The sequence below is a fragment of the Taudactylus pleione genome, unplaced genomic scaffold (genome assembly GCF_031769625.1).
Source record: "Taudactylus pleione unplaced genomic scaffold, aTauple2 ptg000907l, whole genome shotgun sequence".
Classification (NCBI taxonomy): domain Eukaryota; kingdom Metazoa; phylum Chordata; class Amphibia; order Anura; family Myobatrachidae; genus Taudactylus; species Taudactylus pleione.
Window position 1 is genome coordinate 512,361 of NW_028285308.1, and position 19,924 is coordinate 532,284.

General features: G+C 49.5%; 1 protein-coding gene across 4 annotated transcripts in view; it reads left to right on the forward strand.

The window, feature by feature from the left end:
- Window positions 1–19,924, forward strand: part of SACK1H (scaffolding CK1 anchoring protein H) — a 67,085-nt gene that overhangs the window by 19,499 nt on the left and 27,662 nt on the right. The window contains exon 1 of one of the 4 annotated variants that reach the window (XM_088459389.1): window positions 5,838–5,856. The exons of the other annotated variants lie outside the window; for them this stretch is intronic. Coding sequence (XP_088315515.1) covers window positions 5,839–5,856 — 18 coding nt within the window. The 5' untranslated portion in view covers window position 5,838. Of the gene's footprint in view, window positions 1–5,837; window positions 5,857–19,924 lie in introns of those variants that run through there. 4 annotated transcript variants of the gene reach the window in all.

Below are 19,924 nucleotides of genomic sequence, written 5' to 3' on the forward strand. Positions count from 1 at the left end.
GGTGTTATTAGCGATTATCAGAGCTTGTTGTGTCCTCCATCTTTTATGTGTCCAAATGGGCAGCTGCAGTTTCACACTGTCCCACAACCTGGAATCAGTGAGCGCACAAGGGGTACTGATGGCTGTGAGGGGCGTCCGTGTCCAAGTGCTGCTTATTTTCTGACTGCTCAGGGGGCATGAAGCTGCCAATGTATAGTCAGTATAGGAAATATTGCCAAGCCATACGGAGAAACCACAGCGGGACACGCGAGGCAGACCCGATACAGAGGGGGGCTCATCCTCAGAGCAGGGAACATGCCACATACAGAGCTTTCTCTAACCTTAGACACCATGGAAGAAGAATGGTCCGTTCAGTTTGTGCTGATGGTTACGGTCAGGCGGTATTGGGATGATGTCTGCGTATTATGTAGTCGTGCGTCCTATTGGGGGTGACAGGGCCATACTGTGGGTGCTAGTAGAGGAATATGGGTATGGATGGGGTGAGTAATTGGTGGAGCTGTGACCCTTTTTATGTAAGTAGGTGCGAATTCTTCCAGGTCATATACAAGACGAAAGGCCCCATACCATTGTAGCAGGTGTCTGGCTGCAGATCCTTCTCTTATCGGCTCATTGCTTGGGTGAATGTTTTTGTCCATCCCACAATGAGAATGCTATCTTTCTGTAGGTGCATCTATAAAGGTCACGCTAGGTCCTTTAAAATGGAGGGACCTCATTCCCTTTCCTGGCGCTGATTCACGGCTGTTAGATTTGTGCCGGTTCCGTCCTGGCGTGTAATATCAGTCATTGCTCTCGCATTCAGCTCATTCACTGAATAACAAATAAGTGGCCGTATAGCGCTGCTTTTTGGCGTTTGACTACAATGACTTTTGCTTACAAATACAGCTCCATTCTGTAGCATTATCTACTCTGGCGTTTTATACTCCTCAAACCCTTATTAGAGCACATGGATCCAGCCCTGGGTTACCGCACCTGGATCCAGCCCTGGGTTACCGCACCTGGATCCAGCCCTGGGTTACCGCACCTGGATCCAGCCCTGGGTTACCGCACCTGGATCCAGCCCTGGGTTACCGCACCTGGATCCAGCCTCGTGTACCGCACCTGGATCCAGCCCTGGGTTACCGCACCTGGATCCAGCCTCGTGTACCGCACCTGGATCCAGCCCTGGGTTACCGCACCTGGATCCAGCCCTGGGTTACCGCACCTGGATCCAGCCCTGGGTTACCGCACCTGGATCTAGCCTCGTGTACCGCACCTGGATCCAGCCCTGGGTTACCGCACCTGGATCCAGCCTCGTGTACCGCACCTGGATCCAGCCCTGGGTTACCGCACCTGGATCCAGCCCTGGGTTACCGCACCTGGATCCAGCCCTGGGTTACCGCACCTGGATCCAGCCCTGGGTTACCGCACCTGGATCCAGCCCTGGGTTACCGCACCTGGATCCAGCCCTGGGTTACCGCACCTGGATCCAGCCCTGGGTTACCGCACCTAAGTAGTTTGCAAATATAAAATTAAAGTTAAATGAAAATTGTGCAAATTCGGAAGAGTTCCCTTTCTAAATACTTTACTGATGGTGGAAATGAAATACATATATGAATATGCAGCTTCCATATAGAAGTATCTTACATTATAAATGGATAACATATATAAAAACGCTTGCTTGGCATACATGCTGCCTACGTGTATCGGTGGACAGATGATCATTTATGTGCATAAGTAACTAATGGCAGATGCCCTCCGTGCAATAACAGAGGCGGCACCGTGTTCCTCCTGGTGTCCTGATGCTGTATTCCTCAGGTTGTTTCCAATCTATTTTGGGGGGGGGTTTGAGGGGTCACAATGGAGATGGGCTGTTTTAGCAATTTTTACCATTTCTGCCGCCCAGCACCTACGGCCTGTAGTGGTGGAAAGTGCCGTCTGTGAAGTTGTCAGGTTGCGGCCTAGGATCATCCGTTACTCACCTTTGTGCCGGCTTCCCCTGATCTCCCGTGGGGTCAGACGTTATGTGCGGTGGAGGGTAACGCGCTGAGTATTATATTTAATGCCATGTGAACTGCCTGGGACTGCTCCGTGCCTGGTTTCTGCAGTTGCCATCATGGATGCGGCCATGACAGTTTGCATCACCTGACGACTCCATACTCAATGGTAGCATGACGGTGGTCAGCTGACGCTATCCACCAATGATCTGCTACTGCAGGGGATAAAGCCAGATTGCGGACCACAGGAAGTGGTCTGAGCAATGTTGTCGTTTTCCAGTGTCTGCTGCTACTTCATTCCAGGTCTGTCCTTGTGTTACTCCTGTGATTACCAGTGCCGACTCCTGTGCTCCAGTGTGTTCAGTATATCTCCCCAGTGCTTACAGCAATTACCTAATCATTGTGCTCCAGTGTGTTCAGTGTATCTCCCCAGTGCTTACAGCAATTACCTAATCATTGTGCTCCAGTGTGTTCAGTGTATCTCCCCAGTGCTTACAGCAATTACCTAATCATTGTGCTCCAGTGTGTTCAGTGTATCTCCCCAGTGCTTACAGCAATTACCAAATCATTGTGCTCCAGTGTGTTCAGTATATCTCCCCAGTGCTTACAGCAATTACCTAATCATTGTGCTCCAGTGTGTTCAGTGTATCTCCCCAGTGCTTACAGCAATTACCTAATCATTGTGCTCCAGTGTGTTCAGTGTATCTCCCCAGTGCTTACAGCAATTACCTAATCATTGTGCTCCAGTGTGTTCAGTATATCTCCCCAGTGCTTACAGCAATTACCTAATCATTGTGCTCCAGTGTGTTCAGAATATCTCCCCAGTGCTTACAGCAATTACCTAATCATTGTGCTCCAGTGTGTTCAGTATATCTCCCCTGTGCTTACAGCAATTACCTAATCATTGTGCTCCAGTGTGTTCAGTATATCTCCCCAGTGCTTACAGCAATTACCTAATCATTGTGCTCCAGTGTGCTCAGTGTATCTCCCCAGTGCTTACAGCAATTACCTAATCATTGTGCTCCAGTGTGTTCAGTATATCTCCCCAGTGCTTACAGCAATTACCAAAACATTGTGCTCCAGTGTGTTCAGAATATCTCCCCAGTGCTTACAGCAATTACCTAATCATTGTGCTCCAGTGTGTTCAGTATATCTCCCCTGTGCTTACAGCAATTACCAAATCATTGTGCTCCAGTGTGTTCAATATATCTCCCCAGTGCTTACAGCAATTACCTAATCATTGTGCTCCAGTGTGCTCAGTGTATCTCCCCAGTGCTTACAGCAATTACCTAATCATTGTGCTCCAGTGTGTTCAGTATATCTCCCCAGTGCTTACAGCAATTACCAAAACATTGTGCTCCAGTGTGTTCAGTATATCTCCCCAGTGCTTACAGCAATTACCAAAACATTGTGCTCCAGTGTGTTCAGTATATCTCCCCAGTGCTTACAGCAATTACCTAATCATTGTGCTCCAGTGTGTTCAGTGTATCTCCCCTGTGCTTACAGCAATTACCTAATCATTGTGCTCCAGTGTGTTCAGTGTATCTCCCCTGTGCTTACAGCAATTACCTAATCATTGTGCTCCAGTGTGTTCAGTATATCTCCCCAGTGCTTACAGCAATTACCTAATCATTGTGCTCAGTACCGCTGTCAGTACAGCGTCCAGCCTCAGTACCGCTGTCAGTACAGCATCCAGCCTCAGTACCGCTGTCAGTACAGCGTCCAGCCTCAGTGCTATTGTGCTTCCTAGATCCTCCAGTGTATATATTGGAAGCTATACAAGGGTATAGCATAATCCTTGTAGAAGTATCCTCTAGGGCCACAGTAGCAAGGCTCTCTATTCCTGTGAGTACCAGTTACCTGACCAAAGGACCGCGACCTGCCAGCTGGGTGCAGCTAAACCCATATCCCACTTGGAGAACACCTCCCGGCTGGTTAGACTCCGCACTTTTGGTCAGGTCTTGTCAACGACTGCTACTCGTGGATTAGGAGACCTTGTGTACAGGCCCCACGTCTCAGACTTCCTCTAGCCCTGGACCTCAGTTGTACTGATGGGGTTCTGCACTTATATTGAAAGTTTATTTATAGGAACACCCACCTAACTCCCACCTGCTAATTGCCATTGACCCCGGCTGATCACTAGTACCGGATCCCTACTGCGGTGACCAGGCTGTGAGTGTGCCCTACTGCGCCGACCAGGCTGTGAGTGTGCCCTATTGCGCCAGTAGGGCCAGAGTGGGGAAGGTGCATTTAGTATAATGTTACCATCTATCCCAATCCTGTATACAATGAGAGATTCCATTATAGGCAGCGTAGTTTTTCTCCTAGTAGAAATATAAAAGTGATTGTGTCGTATGGAGGTTCCCAAACATCACAGTGTCCTCTTCAAAGGACAGAAGGCTCATCTCGCCGGCGTGTCTCCATTGAAGTTTTTAATGAGCGTTTGGGCCTAGAGAAGGGATTAAGTGACATATATGTGGTAAATATGCCCCACACGTCGCTCCCCTCCCTCTGTGTCACTGTGACTGATGCTCGGTGACTGTCCCACCTCACTATGGCTCCGGCTGTCCGCGCCTGACCATGTCCTACCCTGCATGCAAGCGCCACGGACAGATAATGCAGCCAGTGTGGCCAGGAGCATGGAGTCTGTACCTCCCGGTGGTCCAGGAAACGAGGACATGGGGGCAGAAAGTCTGGGTGGCCGTTACGCCTCCTCCCTTCCTGTCATGTGGGGAACTAGGGGAGTCCTTCACTTCTTCCATCTGCCCATGGAGCCGCTCTGTGGTAGGTTAGGACCCCGGGGTCCCTCTCCCTGTTCTGTGAGATGCTGGGGAGACACTGAGGGAAGTGTTATAGAATAAATAGGCTGTAAATGGAGGCTAAAGTACTGTGTCCTGTTCTTGAGCTGTTTATCTGAGATGCCAGCCGATGTGCGGAACGTGGACTATGGACCACTCAGCATGATAACACGCTATTAATATGTTACCAAGTTACACGCAGTATACGGGGAAAACTCCCATGCTTAATAATGCTGCCAATAATGTGTGTGTATATGTGTTTATATAATGTGTATATGTGTGTGTGTGTATACATGTGTATATGTGTATATATGTGTGTGTGTATATGTGTTTTTATATATATATGTATGTGTGTGTATATATGTATATGTATGTGTGTGTATATATGTATATACGTGTGTATATATATATGTGTGTAAATGTATATATGTGTCTGTGTGTATATGTATATATGTGTGTGTATGTATATATATATAGATATATATATATATATATATATATATATATATATGTGTGTGTGTGTGTGTGTGTAACTATATATATATATATATGTATATATATATATATATATATAATGTGTGTGTATGTATGTATATACATGTGTATATATATATGTATGTGTGTGTATGTATGTGTATATATATATATATATATATGTGTGTGTGTGTGTGTGTTATGTGGTGTGACTGGCCAATCTGCTGTGTAGCTGCTTACATTGTGCGGTGTTTGAAGTGTTGTTCTCCCTATGTACCATTATGTGTGTATTAGTGAGCTGACTGAGCACTGCCACCACCACCTGCCCTCCATGCCGCTTGCACCGTCCGCAGCTCTCCCAGCAGGCAGTGAAGGGGTTACTGGCCGGTGCTGGGAGACGCCGGGAGCGTCAGGTAGAGGCAGGCTGTGAGTCACAGAGAATGCACGCAGGACAGGTACAGGCAGATTGTCGGGGAGGAATTGTGCATGTAGGACAGGTATCAGGCCTGGGAAGGGGAGATAGGAGTCCCTCAGACAGGGATATCCTGACTGAATGCCCTCCCCGACATGGACTGTGCCATCATATATCCTGCATGCCTGATAACACTGTGGTAGGTCCAGGACCAGCATGGAGGAGCCTGGGGCAGGGTTTGTGAATTGGGGATGGTGACGTTCTATAGACCTTTGTGCAGTGATGACGGAATTTCTTTCTCTGGTGAATAACGTGTTGGGTAAATATACTCAGCGGAATATCGGATGGATGTTATGTATCAGGACCGATGTTCCGCCCACCTGTAATGCCAGCTCCCTGCCCAGGTGCTGCCCTTACTCCCTGCCCTGATTGGTCACGTGTGGTTTCCGTTTGTGTTAGTGATTGGCATGGCGTTCATTGGGTGGAAAGAAAACTGGAGATGTTCCATGCGTTGTCATTGCATCTAATTAAAAACAATAATCTCGTCACCTCACACCCATGTGATGGAAATACAGATTCCTTTATTTAGCAGGTAACGCAATTGGCTCTGCCCTACGCTCGGGGGGGCGCAGAGCTGTAGTGCACTACCGTACACCTTCCATTTTGTTGTGCAGAGTAATTCAGACTTCAACTAGTAATCCAAATTGATCTGGTAGGAAGAAAACATGGGTGTGTGCTGAGCGCGTTGGTGCGAGATGTCGCTTGGTGGCCGCGTTGGCTGGTGAATGACCATGTTGGTTCAGCTTAGCGGTCTCTGCAGTAATAGCTCAGAGCTCACAATTCTTTGCTGTCTATCTGGTCCGAGAAATGTGGCTGTGCCAGGCTAGCTTAGTAAATAAGCATATACGTTCCATGCCTGGGTGAGGGCGGTGTGGTGGCACTGGCAGACAGTGAGTGAATGCAGCATCTGCTTTAGACTTGTCAGGATATCCTGACGCCACCAGTTACGCAGCTGTTGGACACGCGCCGGCCGGTCATGTTTTCGTTATGTAGGTAGTTAATGGCTGCATCCCTAAGCCTGACCTTTGTAGTGTGTGATGGACGTACAGTGCATGCTCTCCTTCCTCCTGTAACTGAGGGCCTGATTCAGACCCGGTCGCAAGCGCTGAGCGCTCGCAACCGGGTCGATGTTTGCCCACTGGACATGCGTACGACTGAGCCGGCTCCGTTGTGCACATGCGCGAGACCCGGCTAGCGACGGTCGCTCCAGGTCTCGCACCAAAGGGGGCGAGCTATCGATGGTGACAGCTCACTCCGTTTGGTGGGCGGACCGGGGGGGTGGCCGGCCAAACGGAGGCGTTCCCAACGGAACGTTTGCCATTTGGGGGCGGCCCCACTGACATCACAAGTGATGTCAGTGGGAGAGCTTCCGGCTCTGTAAGAGCCGTAAGCTCTCTGGGGCTTGCGGCCACGAGACCCTACCACAATGGTCTCATCGCAAGCCCGATGGTAGCGATGGTCTTGACCATCGCAACAATCATCCTGGCCGCTCGCAGTAGCTGTGGGTAGTCACCCACAGCTATGTGAGCGGCCAGGAGGCCGCTCCAAAAAAAAAACGCCCTGATTCAGAGCGAGCGCTCTTTCAGAGCGTCCGGCTCTGAATCAGGCCCTGAGCTCCTCTCCGTGGTAAGGCCGGTCGGTAATGGATGTTGAGGTTTCTGATCCGAGTATCTTACAGCTATATGTATCATTCCTTTGTTGCTGTACGGGGTCTGTACACCAGAATGGGGCCGTTTAATATTCTATACCTGTCACGCCCTCATTTCTAGCTCTGTAACTACGTATTGTGGGGCTGGGAGATTGCGGGGCAGGACGTACAGTTCTTGATGAATAAAAAAAGGGGTAAAGAACCAGTCTGTCCCGTATTGGCGCAGTTAGATATTACCCAAATATTGTCCGGCATGGAAATCTGTGGCCGTAGAACAGGTAAATCATTCCCAGGTAGATGTCTGGATAACTTCCATAGTGTCACATTACTGGGCACTGATTATACGGTTATTACAGGCCCTCATATCACTGGTCACAGAGTATGGTCGGCATTGCCTCATACTGTACATGTCTTTGCTGTGCGCCTGGGTACTGGCAGGGACTCTGCTGGGGAGACATTTAGATTTGAAAAACAAAATGAAATAAAATGTGTGAGCCCCCTGTAATGCCACATCGCCAGTTACAGAAATGCTGCGTTATATGCTGACGCTGTATAAATCATTGCTGATAATAGTAATACATATAACACAGTCCTATTGCTGTGAGGTGCAGGCCTATGTATCCAGGATAGGAAGCCACCTACTGCCACAGTGTAGCGCTAAATCCTCGCCGAGGCAGCTGAGCGTTACTGGCCGGGATTGGTAATAGTAAATTTACCGCTATTCCGGGTAAGTATTGGGGGATATGTGTATATGTTACCTGGTGTGCTGTGTTTGGGATTTCTGTTCCACTTAGTAAAGGTAAAAATAGAAATAAGTCTCCAAGAAAGGCGCTAATCGGACTTTGCGCTTTCCAACGTTTCGGATTACGTTTTTATCCGCCATCATGGTGCTCATCATCAAGATAACAAATCACACCGCACCTTATAACAGCCTCCATGTGAGGGAGACGCCCAGACTGGCCTCGCGTCACTTACGCTCCCTGAATACTGGAAGTGCGCCATGAGGCCCCTGACGCATTACCATAGCCTGTGAAGACATAAACCACAACCGCTGTGCTAACCACCAACGTATTGGCAAGATGGAGCCATAAACAGAACTGGCTGAATCCCAACCAAGTCTGTACATGAGCGAGATTGCTGCTGCAATAACTGACCATAGGGTCTATAGCCGACCTGGACTGCACACCGATATGTCAGTAATTATAGTAATACTTCCATGTGATAATAACTACATATTACAGTATATTGTGTTGAGAAAAAAAATAAAAAATTGTAAACCTGGGTACGGAAGCGATGGTGAGACCAGGCAGAAAAACGCCAAACTATAACATAAGAGGAGAGCGAAAAAGTCACATGATGGCGAGCAAAGAAAAGGGCCGACGGGATAAACTATGCAAAGGCTATAACCCACCCGACCAGTGAGGGGCAAACAATAAAATGATGAAATGGGTGCATTAAAAAACAAAGCACAAAAATAATAATCGGAGATCACATGACAAAACCTGTATCCAACCTGAAAGAAATGGGTCAATTGGTCATTCAACCGCCTGTGGGCTCTACAGTGTCCAGTCTGACAATCCAACGCGTTTCTGGTCACCGTCTCCACCGCGTAGATCACTTTGTACCTGGTCAGTAATAATGTAGCGCTGCATTGAGAGGCTGTCTCTCACCAGTACGAGGTGTTTAGCCCCTGGGTGGTCAATGTCCTTATCCTTCTGGGCATCAGGAATGGCGGGCTGGTGTAAGGCCTGACGGGCTGACCAATATAGCACAGAGCGCAAGGGCATTTCATCATGTAAGCAACCTATGTACTATTGCTAGTCTAGGGGAAGCTGATAGTAACATCACCGTGGGGATGATAAATGTTTGGAATGGATCATATTGCTACAGTACATGTGGTGCAGCCCCAGCATATAATCGCAGCCTCCTGGTGTTACGTGTACATATGGAATGGATCATATAGCTACAGTACATGTGGTGCAGCCCCAGCATGTATCGCAGCCTCCTGGTGTTACTTGTACATATGGAATGGATCATATAGCTACAGTACATGTGGTGCAGCGGAAGCATGTATCGCAGCCTCCTGGTGTTACGTGTACATATGGAATGGATCATATAGCTACAGTACATGTGGTGCAGCCCCAGCATGTATCGCAGCCTCCTGGTGTTACTTGTACATATGGAATGGATCATATAGCTACAGTACATGTGGTGCAGCGGAAGCATGTAATCTCTGCCTCCTGGTGTTACGTGTACATATGGAATGGATCATATAGCTACAATACATGTGGTGCAGCCCCAGCATGTATCGCAGCCTCCTGGTGTTACTTGTACATATGGAATGGATCATATAGCTACAGTACATGTGGTGCAGCGGAAGCATGTATCGCAGCCTCCTGGTGTTACGTGTACATATGGAATGGATCATATAGCTACAGTACATGTGGTGCAGCCCCAGCATGTATCGCAGCCTCCTGGTGTTACTTGTACACATGGAATGGGTCATATAGCTACAGTACATGTGGTGCAGCCCCAGCATGTATCGCAGCCTCCTGGTGTTACGTGTACATATGGAATGGATCATATAGCTACAGTACATGTGGTGCAGCCCCAGCATGTAATCGCAGCCTCCTGGTGTTACGTGTACATATGGAATGGATCATATAGCTACAGTACATGTGGTGCAGCCCCAGCATGTATCGCAGCCTCCTGGTGTTACGTGTACATATGGAATGGATCATATAGCTACAGTACATGTGGTGCAGCCCCAGCATGTAATCGCAGCCTCCTGGTGTTACGTGTACATATGGAATGGATCGTATAGCTACAGTACATGTGGTGCAGCCCCAGCATGTATCGCAGCCTCCTGGTGTTACTTGTACATATGGAATGGGTCATATAGCTACAGTACATGTGGTGCAGCCCCAGCATATAATCGCAGCCTCCTGGTGTTACGTGTACATATGGAATGGATCATATAGCTACAGTACATGTGGTGCAGCCCCAGCATGTAATCGCAGCCCCTGGTGTTACGTGTACATATGGAATGGATCATATAGCTATAGTACATGTGGTGCAGCCCCAGCATTTATCGCAGCCCCTGGTGTTACTTGTACATATGGAATGGGTCATATAGCTACAGTACATGTGGTGCAGCCCCAGCATATAATCGCAGCGTCCTGGTGTTACGTGTACATATGGAATGGATCATATAGCTACAGTACATGTGGTGCAGCCCCAGCATGTAATCGCAGCCCCTGGTGTTACGTGTACATATGGAATGGATCATATAGCTATAGTACATGTGGTGCAGCCCCAGCATTTATCGCAGCCCCTGGTGTTACTTGTACATATGGAATGGGTCATATAGCTACAGTACATGTGGTGCAGCCCCAGCATTTATCGCAGCCCCTGGTGTTACGTGTACATATGGAATGGGTCATATAGCTACAGTACATGTGGTGCAGCCCCAGCATTTATCGCAGCCCCTGGTGTTACTTGTACATATGGTATCGGTCATATAGCTACAGTACATGTGGTGCAGCCCCAGCATTTATCGCAGCCCCTGGTGTTACGTGTACATATGGAATGGATCAATGGATCATATAGCTACAGTACATGTGGTGCAGCCCCAGCATATAATCGCAGCCTCCTGGTGTTACGTGTACATATGGAATGGATCATATAGCTATAGTACATGTGGTGCAGCCCCAGCATTTATCGCAGCCCCTGGTGTTACTTGTACATATGGAATGGATGGAGGGAGACCCGTGATGACCATGCGGACTATCCAGCCCCAGATGTTCCTCTCTTGTAGCAGGAGATCACTTCAGGTCTTGGTCATTTTAGACAATAGGCCACGGAGACCTGAATGATTGTGAGACGATGATGTCTGAGGCGTTACGCCGCCCGTCTTGTTTTCCGTAGTGGTTGTTTTCAGTCTCTGCCCTCTGTATAGAGTCTGCCTGGGCTTTGGCACTTCGCTGATCTGTAGGAGAATCTAAGGGGCCTATTCATCATTACTAAAAACTCTCTGGAGGTAATTAGGTTTACAGCTTGCATGGAGCTCTACCTAATTACCGGAGGAATTCGTCGCTCCTCTTCTCCCTCGTTCCTCTTCTCCCTCGTTCCTCTTCTCCCTCGTTCCTCTTCTCCCTCGTTCCTCTTCTCCCTCGTTCCTCTTCTCCCTCGTTCCTCTTCTCCCTCGTTCCTCTTCTCCCTCGTTCCTCCTCCCCTCCCTCGTTCCTCCTCCTCTCCCTCGTTCCTCCTCCCCTCCCTCGTTCCTCCCCTCCCTCGTTCTTCTTCTCCCTCGTTCCTCCTCCCCTCCCTCGTTCCTCCTCCCCTCCCTCGTTTCTCCTCACCCTCGTTCCTCCTCACCCTCATTCCTCCTCTCCCTCGTTCCTCCTCCTCTCCCTCGTTCCTCCTCTTCTCCCTCGTTCCTCTTCTTCTCCCTCGTTCCTCTTCTCCCTCGTTCCTCTTCTCCCTCGTTCCTCTTCTCCCTCGTTCCTCTTCTCCCTCGTTCCTCTTCTCCCTCGTTCCTCCTCCCCTCCCTCGTTCCTCCTCCTCTCCCTCGTTCCTCCTCCTCTTCCTCGTTCCTCCCCTCCCTCGTTCCTCCCCTCCCTCGTTCCTCCTCCCCTCCCTCGTTCTTCTTCTCCCTCGTTCCTCCTCCCCTCCCTCGTTCCTCCTCCCCTCCCTCGTTCCTCCTCACCCTCGTTCCTCCTCACCCTCGTTCCTCCTCACCCTCGTTCCTCCTCTCCCTCGTTCCTCCTCCCCTCCCTCGTTCCTCCTCCCCTCCCTCGTTCCTCCTCCCCTCCCTCGTTCCTCCTCCCCTCCCTCGTTTCTCCTCACCCTCGTTCCTCCTCACCCTCGTTCCTCCTCTCCCTCGTTCCTCCTCCCCTCCCTCGTTCCTCCTCCCCTCCCTCGTTCCTCCTCACCCTCGTTCCTCCTCACCCTCGTTCCTCCTCACCCTCGTTCCTCCTCTCCCTCGTTCCTCCTCCCCTCCCTCGTTCCTCCTCCCCTCCCTCGTTCCTCCTCCCCTCCCTCGTTCCTCCTCCCCTCCCTCGTTTCTCCTCACCCTCGTTCCTCCTCACCCTCGTTCCTCCTCACCCTCGTTCCTCCTCACCCTCGTTCCTCCTCTCCCTCGTTCCTCCTCCCCTCCCTCGTTCCTCCTCCCCTCCCTCGTTTCTCCTCACCCTCGTTCCTCCTCACCCTCGTTCCTCCTCACCCTCGTTCCTCCTCACCCTCGTTCCTCCTCTCCCTTGTTCCTCCTCTCCCTCGTTCCTCCTCCCCTCCCTCGTTTCTCCTCACCCTCGTTCCTCCTCACCCTCGTTCCTCCTCACCCTCGTTCCTCCTCACCCTCGTTCCTCCTCTCCCTCGTTCCTCCTCCCCTCCCTCGTTCCTCCTCCCCTCCCTCGTTCCTCCTCACCCTCGTTCCTCCTCTCCCTCGTTCCTCCTCCCCTCCCTCGTTCCTCCTCCCCTCCCTCGTTCCTCCTCCCCTCCCTCGTTCCTCCTCCCCTCCCTCGTTCCTCCTCCCCTCCCTCGTTCCTCCTCCCCTCCCTCGTTCCTCCTCCCCTCCCTCGTTCTTCTTCTCCCTCGTTCCTCCTCCCCTCCCTCGTTCCTCCTCCCCTCCCTCGTTCCTCCTCCCCTCCCTCGTTCCTCCTCCCCTCCCTCGTTCCTCCCCTCCCTCGTTCCTCCTCCCCATCAGTATCTATTTAGAAAAGCTGTCATTTTTGCGGTGACAGCTTTTCGGGCTATAGATACTTTTCCCTATTTACTCTACCTTACCGCAGGTGTAATCAGTGCTGTGCATGCGTCGTTACATCTGTAAAAGCAGCGCATGCGCAGCACTGACTACAGCTGCGGTAATTGTGCCCCCCCCCCCCCCCTCCCGTTATTCAGCTCTTGTACAGCCTGGACATGTGAGCTGACTATTTTCTATTTACATGTAATATTGTTGCCAACAATTCTAATGCATACTTAGACCTGTGTGATGCCAGAAACAGCTGGGGCCTAATGTAACAGGGTGAGGGTGTAGAGAATGTGGGAGATTAGCAGTAACCTCTCTCACTGTCACATTGGCCGAGTGTTATCTTCACAATGGGAAAACATCTGGACGAGAGTATTTAGTCTATAAACAGGAGAGTTTCATGTTCTCAGACTCTATATTACATTGGCCCAGTATACAAAGCGTCAGAGGTTACTGCTAAACTCGCACCCTATTACATTTGGCCCTTGGTGTTCAATACTTGAGATACTTGGGCGACGTTAGAACCCAGCACACACCTCGTACGTTGCAGGAGGAATCCTTCATTGAAAAGGACATTAGTTGTAAGTCGTAATAAATGACCAAACAGAATCCAAATTAGGACCTTCATAAAGGGGGGTCTGACTCTAAGAGGTGTCTGGTGGCCTCAATACCTCCAGCATGTGGGATACATGTAAATAGAGAACATAACTAAACCCTTCAGGTACGTGACCAGGGCCCTGATTGCTAAGCAGAGTGGTAGTGTGTGTACGGTACAGTATGTCTCTGCAGATTGAATATATGGCTGTAAGAAATGTATGTAAATGATCTATACATCTGGAGCTTGGATTGTATAATGAGCCATGGGCCTTCTTGGGGGCTTAGATAGGCTGTTGTGGATATTGGGCCGGCGATATAGCACAGGCGGTGCACACACTATCCTCATGGTTATACGAGAAGGTGCGGCTACATCCCCGTTTTTGGTCACATCCCCTCTCCAGTACCAGGGCACGAGCGATGTCTTGCAGGCCCTGACTCCCTGGAGTGCTGGTAATTTATACCTTGTAGCCTGCAGTCAGTGTGATGTTATCCAGTATCTGTCTCCCCCACCTACCGGCATCTATCAACCAGCCCCATCCAAGTGTCCAGTCCCTGTAGTCGTCCCAGCGCAGCACCCTATACGCTGATGGCCTTGACCACAAAGCCCATCTGTCATGTTCATTACGTTTATTCCAGTATATATTTACTGTTCTGTAATACTTTGGACACAGACCATTTGGAAGATACCTTAAGAATCTGCTCTTTGACCCTGCACCTTGCACAGGACATTTCCTGCGCCGTGTGTATATCCTGAGCTCATTTCACAATGGCGGCCATTATCCCTGCACACCCTGGTGACTGGGGCACCGTACGCAAATGCTCAGACTTGTGTGGGACGTATTTGAAAGCTTTAAATCTTCCCATTTCCGTCCTCCGTTTTGTTTCCAATTTCTTAGATCTCCATAATGATGATGATGATTATTATTATTATTATTATGATGATGATGATGAAGATGTAGCGCCAGAATCCTCTGCGGCACTTTACAATTGGGAACAAACAGCACTACAAGGAGACTGGGCATTACCGTACAGACAAAGCGGGCGCTATTCGCATGCTTACAATCTATAGGAAATGCAAACACAAAATCTGTTATTTTAGAATCATTTGAACACTTAAATTATTGACAGAACGATCATCGATTCATTGATTTATTATCGGGCCTCTGAGGCCAGCTGACCGTGTTTGTGGGGCGTCTCAGAAAACGGGGTGATAACATACACAATCCATTATGGTCTGGTTTTCTTTATTGGACATCACAGTATATTTTGAGTTGATCTTTGAGAGAATTAATGGATGAATTCTGGTCAGATTCTCTCTCAATATCGGTGCGCAAATGATTTAAACTGGTCGTATTTGGCTGCTCTGGAAACCTCTAAGAGTCTAAGTTGTTTGCGGCATAATTGCGATTTGGGTTTGTGGTTCGAATCTTGCAGTGAAAATAAACTATGAAATGGTGTCTGCCCGATCCTAAATGGCTGCATGTTGTCGCTTATTTTAACTCTTTATTTGGACAGCGAGCGCTACTGTGTTAGGATTTGAATTTTGTGTTGGGCGTAAAACCATATGTACTGTACCATGTGGGCGTAGCACCAACAACCATCTTGATCATGGTTGGACCTGTCCACTTTTCTTGTACTTGCCTCTAATATTATAGTCTATGTAACGCACCCTTGTCTACTTGCTGGGAAGGGTGGGCCGCCCAGCTCCTTAGTAAATAGGGTGGGCGGGCTTGCAATGTCATCATCATTGCCGCAGCTGCACATTGACATGAATCGTGGCACTTAGTGGCAACACACCCCCTGCAGGAGGCCCCAAATGTCGGACAATTATGATTCAAAGTTAGCAAACTCATTTTGAGGCTTTAGCGCCAATTGGACGTGGCTACGGGCGGATTGGTCGGCCCGTATCGGAAACAAATTTGAGCATTGCTGTACGTGATCTCAAAATCTAAAATGTTAAACACTGAAAGGGGTATTTTACACCCTCGGTAACGGCGTTGGGGGATCTCACTTTTTTTTTAACCTGCCTGACGGATGTTGAAATCCATTACTCTGTACACGGACTGTCTGAGCTCTTGTACTGACGTTTCTGTTCTGCGTCTCCTGCACTTTGAGCTGTGAGATTGTAGTAAGTTTCCACTGACCGCCCCGGAGCCGGGTTCCCTCCGCGCGGGTCGGTTTTGTGACCCTGGGAGCAGGAACAGAAATATGATATTAACCTCCAGTGATAATGTACAGAGACTCAGTAATTATAACGTTTTGCTGTCGCCGTTGCTGTGGGGATCACTGTGGAATACGTCCCTTTTCCAGAATGACGCACTTTTCAGGTCTGTACAGGGGATTATAGAATATGTACTATGGTATAATGTTTATATAGAAGGAGTAATGGCCAGCTGTGTACGGGATTGCCATCTCTGCTCCTGTTCCGCATTGGAGAAGAAAAATATAAAGTGTTTTTAAAGCGTGATGTGCACATGGTCTGAATAAGGCCTATACATATAACAATGATGGTAAAGTGGCTTTCCTTGCCACGCTCTGTGCATTCCTCCTATAATTATAGGTGAGACGATCTGCATGCCGTAGCTGCCCTGATCTAATCCTGAGTGAGGCACATGTTGTCTGGGAAGTGCCTCGTGGCGCGTCGAGTCCTGTAGCTGTCTTGAGTGTTTTACAAGGCAGAGCTGTGAGCGCCATTCCTGCACAGACTGGTATTTCGGGCCGCACCCTCCCAGGAGCAGACGCCGGTGCAGAGTTCTGCTCATGCCTAAAGTTCCTGGGATGCTTTGTGTCCAGAGACGCTCGGCTCAGTGAGGCTTTTCTGCAATAGTGCAGCATGGAATTGGAAATGCAGCTTCATAACCTCCAATCTAGACACTTTGTGCGCACTGCCGCTACACGCATCCGAGAATGGGTGCGGGGACGTGTATCCTATGGTCGCAATGAATGAATGAAACCGCTGTAACAGCTGTCAGGACAAACCCTGAGAATCAGGGCGGTTTCACCTTAATCCAAACAAGTGGGAGATGAGCACAAACTCATATGACCATGTCTGCTCCACCTGGCCGTCGTGCAGGCAATTGCAGGTAGTGAAAGGAGAACGCCACCGTGCATTGCGCTGTTATGGGACCATTGTGCAGTCCCTGCTCCGTGTCTGCTGGTCGGCTGCGCTATGGTGCTTTGTAAGACCAGCCTATGACAATCCAGCATCCGTCAGCCATTGCTGTGGGAGACGGAGGCCTATGCCTAAAGTTCTCTACATTTATTCCGGAAGCTAATCCCAGCCTCTATGCACAGACTCTTTCTGTCAGTGACCTGTTGTCTCCATCCCTCCTGGGGTCCATGAATTGGGAATGTCCCTCTGATATGTGGACGGTTGGAAGGTGTGACCCATGTGTGAAGCGCGTTACTGTCCCCAACACTACGCGTTTCAGTGATTCACATGACAGAGGAAGTCAGTGTGTCCATATTAATCCAAATCACTGATTATAGAAACAGTCTAATTGCAAAAGGTTTTCCACCTCTTGGAGCAGCTACGACCATGCACAGTCCCTGTCATTCATGGCTGGGTTCTCTGATGCCCTAACACCTTATGGGACTTGTAGTTCCCCGGAAAGTTGAGATTCATGGCTATGACTCCCTCTGATATGGAGACATTACTAGTCATTGATCGTAGTGTTTTTCCGCACCATGGCTGTAGGCGCTGTAGATATTTGTAATGCTGCATTACTTATTAATTGGAAACAAAAATGTCACTTGCAATTTCCAAATACTTTAGTCTCATTGCTGACATTCTATAGTAAATAGCACAACACATGGCTGTCGGGACTCGTAGAACTGGTGTCTCCACACTGCTCGGACTGGGGGACAGGGCCTAGATATCTGGTGATGAACATTCCACAAGCACCTGGGAGTCATCCAACTGTTCCACAATGACATTATAATGTAATCACGGTCTGCCCGGTGCTGTGATTGGATGGGCTTCCTCGGCTTGGTGCTGTGATGGATGGGCTTCCTCGGCTTGGTGCTGTGATTGGATGGGCTTCCTTGGCTTGGTGCTGTGATTGGATGGGCTTCCTTGGCTTGGTGCTGTGATGGATGGGCTTCCTCGGCTTGGTGCTGTGATTGGATGGGCTTCCTTGGCTTGGTGCTGTGATTGGATGGGCTTCCTTGGCTTGGTGCTGTGATTGGATGGGCTTCCTTGGCTTGGTGCTGTGATTGGATGGGCTTCCTTGGCTTGGTGCTGTGATGGATGGGCTTCCTCGGCTTGGTGCTGTGATTGGATGGGCTTCCTCGGCTTGGTGCTGTGATTGGATGGGCTTCCTCGGCTTGGTGCTGTGATTGGATGGACGCTTCCTTGGCTTGGTGCTGTGATTGGATGGGCTTCCTTGGCTTGGTGCTGTGATTGGATGGGCTTCCTTGGCTTGGTGCTGTGATTGGATGTGCTTCCTTGGCTTGGTGCTGTGATGGATGGGCTTCCTCGGCTTGGTGCTGTGATTGGATGGGCTTCCTCGGCTTTCTACCATTCCTTGCAACATACCGGGCTACATCTCCGACCAGTACCTATACCTTGCATCTGGGCGGGCTCGCGCAGCTTGTATTTTATGAGTGATTGGGCTTATTCAGTCAGCCGGGTCACCTGCTATATGTAACCACCTTTTACTAATTCCTCCTACTGCGTCATAAAAGTCACTGCCACCACCAGGCTCCGGGACTTACTGATGGGTATGTGTGTGGTCATGCTGCTGCTGCAGCACCTCCTGGCTGGGCTAATTCCCCACTGATCGCTTGCTATGGGCCAGCTCCGCTTTTGTAGGGGGCAGAGTGTGGAGCTCGGAGACACCAGGTGTATTCAGGATGGCTAGAGAACAGATAAGTGTGTGGCTTATCTGGCGGTCACAGGACACAAAGCAGATGCAGGCGTGTTGGAGGCATGTAGATGTATGTTATCCCCTATAGAATGGCAATGCCTTACCAACCAGTACATTTATATTACATTTATACCTTCCTACAACTGCAGCACAGCGCCAGGACTTAATCCCCTGTGGTGCTGCACAGCCGGACATCAACTATTTTAGCTCCAGTCCTGCCCAAATATAACATGTTAAATACATTCTAGCATTGCCTAAGTTCTCAGTTACCTTTACATCAATATTTCACTAGTCCCGGACTAATAAATGTGTACAAAGACATCCATTGCACAACATTAAGTACATATAGGGCCTGATTCAGAGCCGTTCGCTATTTGTGGTCGTTCGTTCAAAAACAAGGGGTGGCTATTCAAATGATCCGTTCACAAATTGCAGTCTGTTCCCACCTCTAAGTCTGAACGAGCGAGCAAAACATACGCTCGTTTATTTGATAAAAACGCCCCCTGGCCGCACGCACCATACGTCATGTCCGCTATTTATTAGATTAATCGAGTACATCGTACAGCGTATGAACTGCTCGCTATTCTTGTGGTTGGTGTTTTCAACCGCTATTTTGCGAGCAGTTCTGAGTTAAAAAAAAACAAGTGACGTGGGCAATGACGCTGCTGTATTAATTATGCACTCCCTTAAAACGCCCGTTTTGACCTTTAAGCACGCCTGCGTTCGGATCTCCACTCCCCGTTTTCAAGCACCTTCCCCTGTTACCACCCACATACGCCTCATTCTGTCACTCAAAATAGCAGGCCCTTGCTATATTGCGTACCAACGATTTTCGGCCGCACTGACTGGTTCGCGCATGCGTACTAAAAACCGTACGCATGCGCAGATGTGCGAACATCGCTCGGAACGAGCGTACTGCCGCTAGCGAGTGGCTCTGAATGAGGGCCATAGTGTCTATATTAGACGCAGAGCGCAGACATTTCCCCTTGAGGACGCTGCAGCATGAGAGGTTCAGCTTTTCTCAGGCCGTGCGGCCATCTTAACTGTGTGGCTCTAATACGCAGGTACTTACAGGCGTTCACAGGGTGAGGGGCGGCATCACTAGCCCCCCAGTATAAATCGGGATGCAGTCGGGAAACCGACTGATGTGATCCCGACAGCCGGCTTCCCGACTGCTTTATCCCGGCGTGGGTTAAATGACAGGTGTCTATATCTAGACGCCATTCATTTTGCCGACGCCGGGAGACAGGCGCCCGCCACCCCGATCGTAGGGATGCCGGGTGCCGCGAGCGGACAGCCGCGGGGGGAGGAGGGTTAGGTTTAGGGCACCCGGGGGAGACTCTGGGTT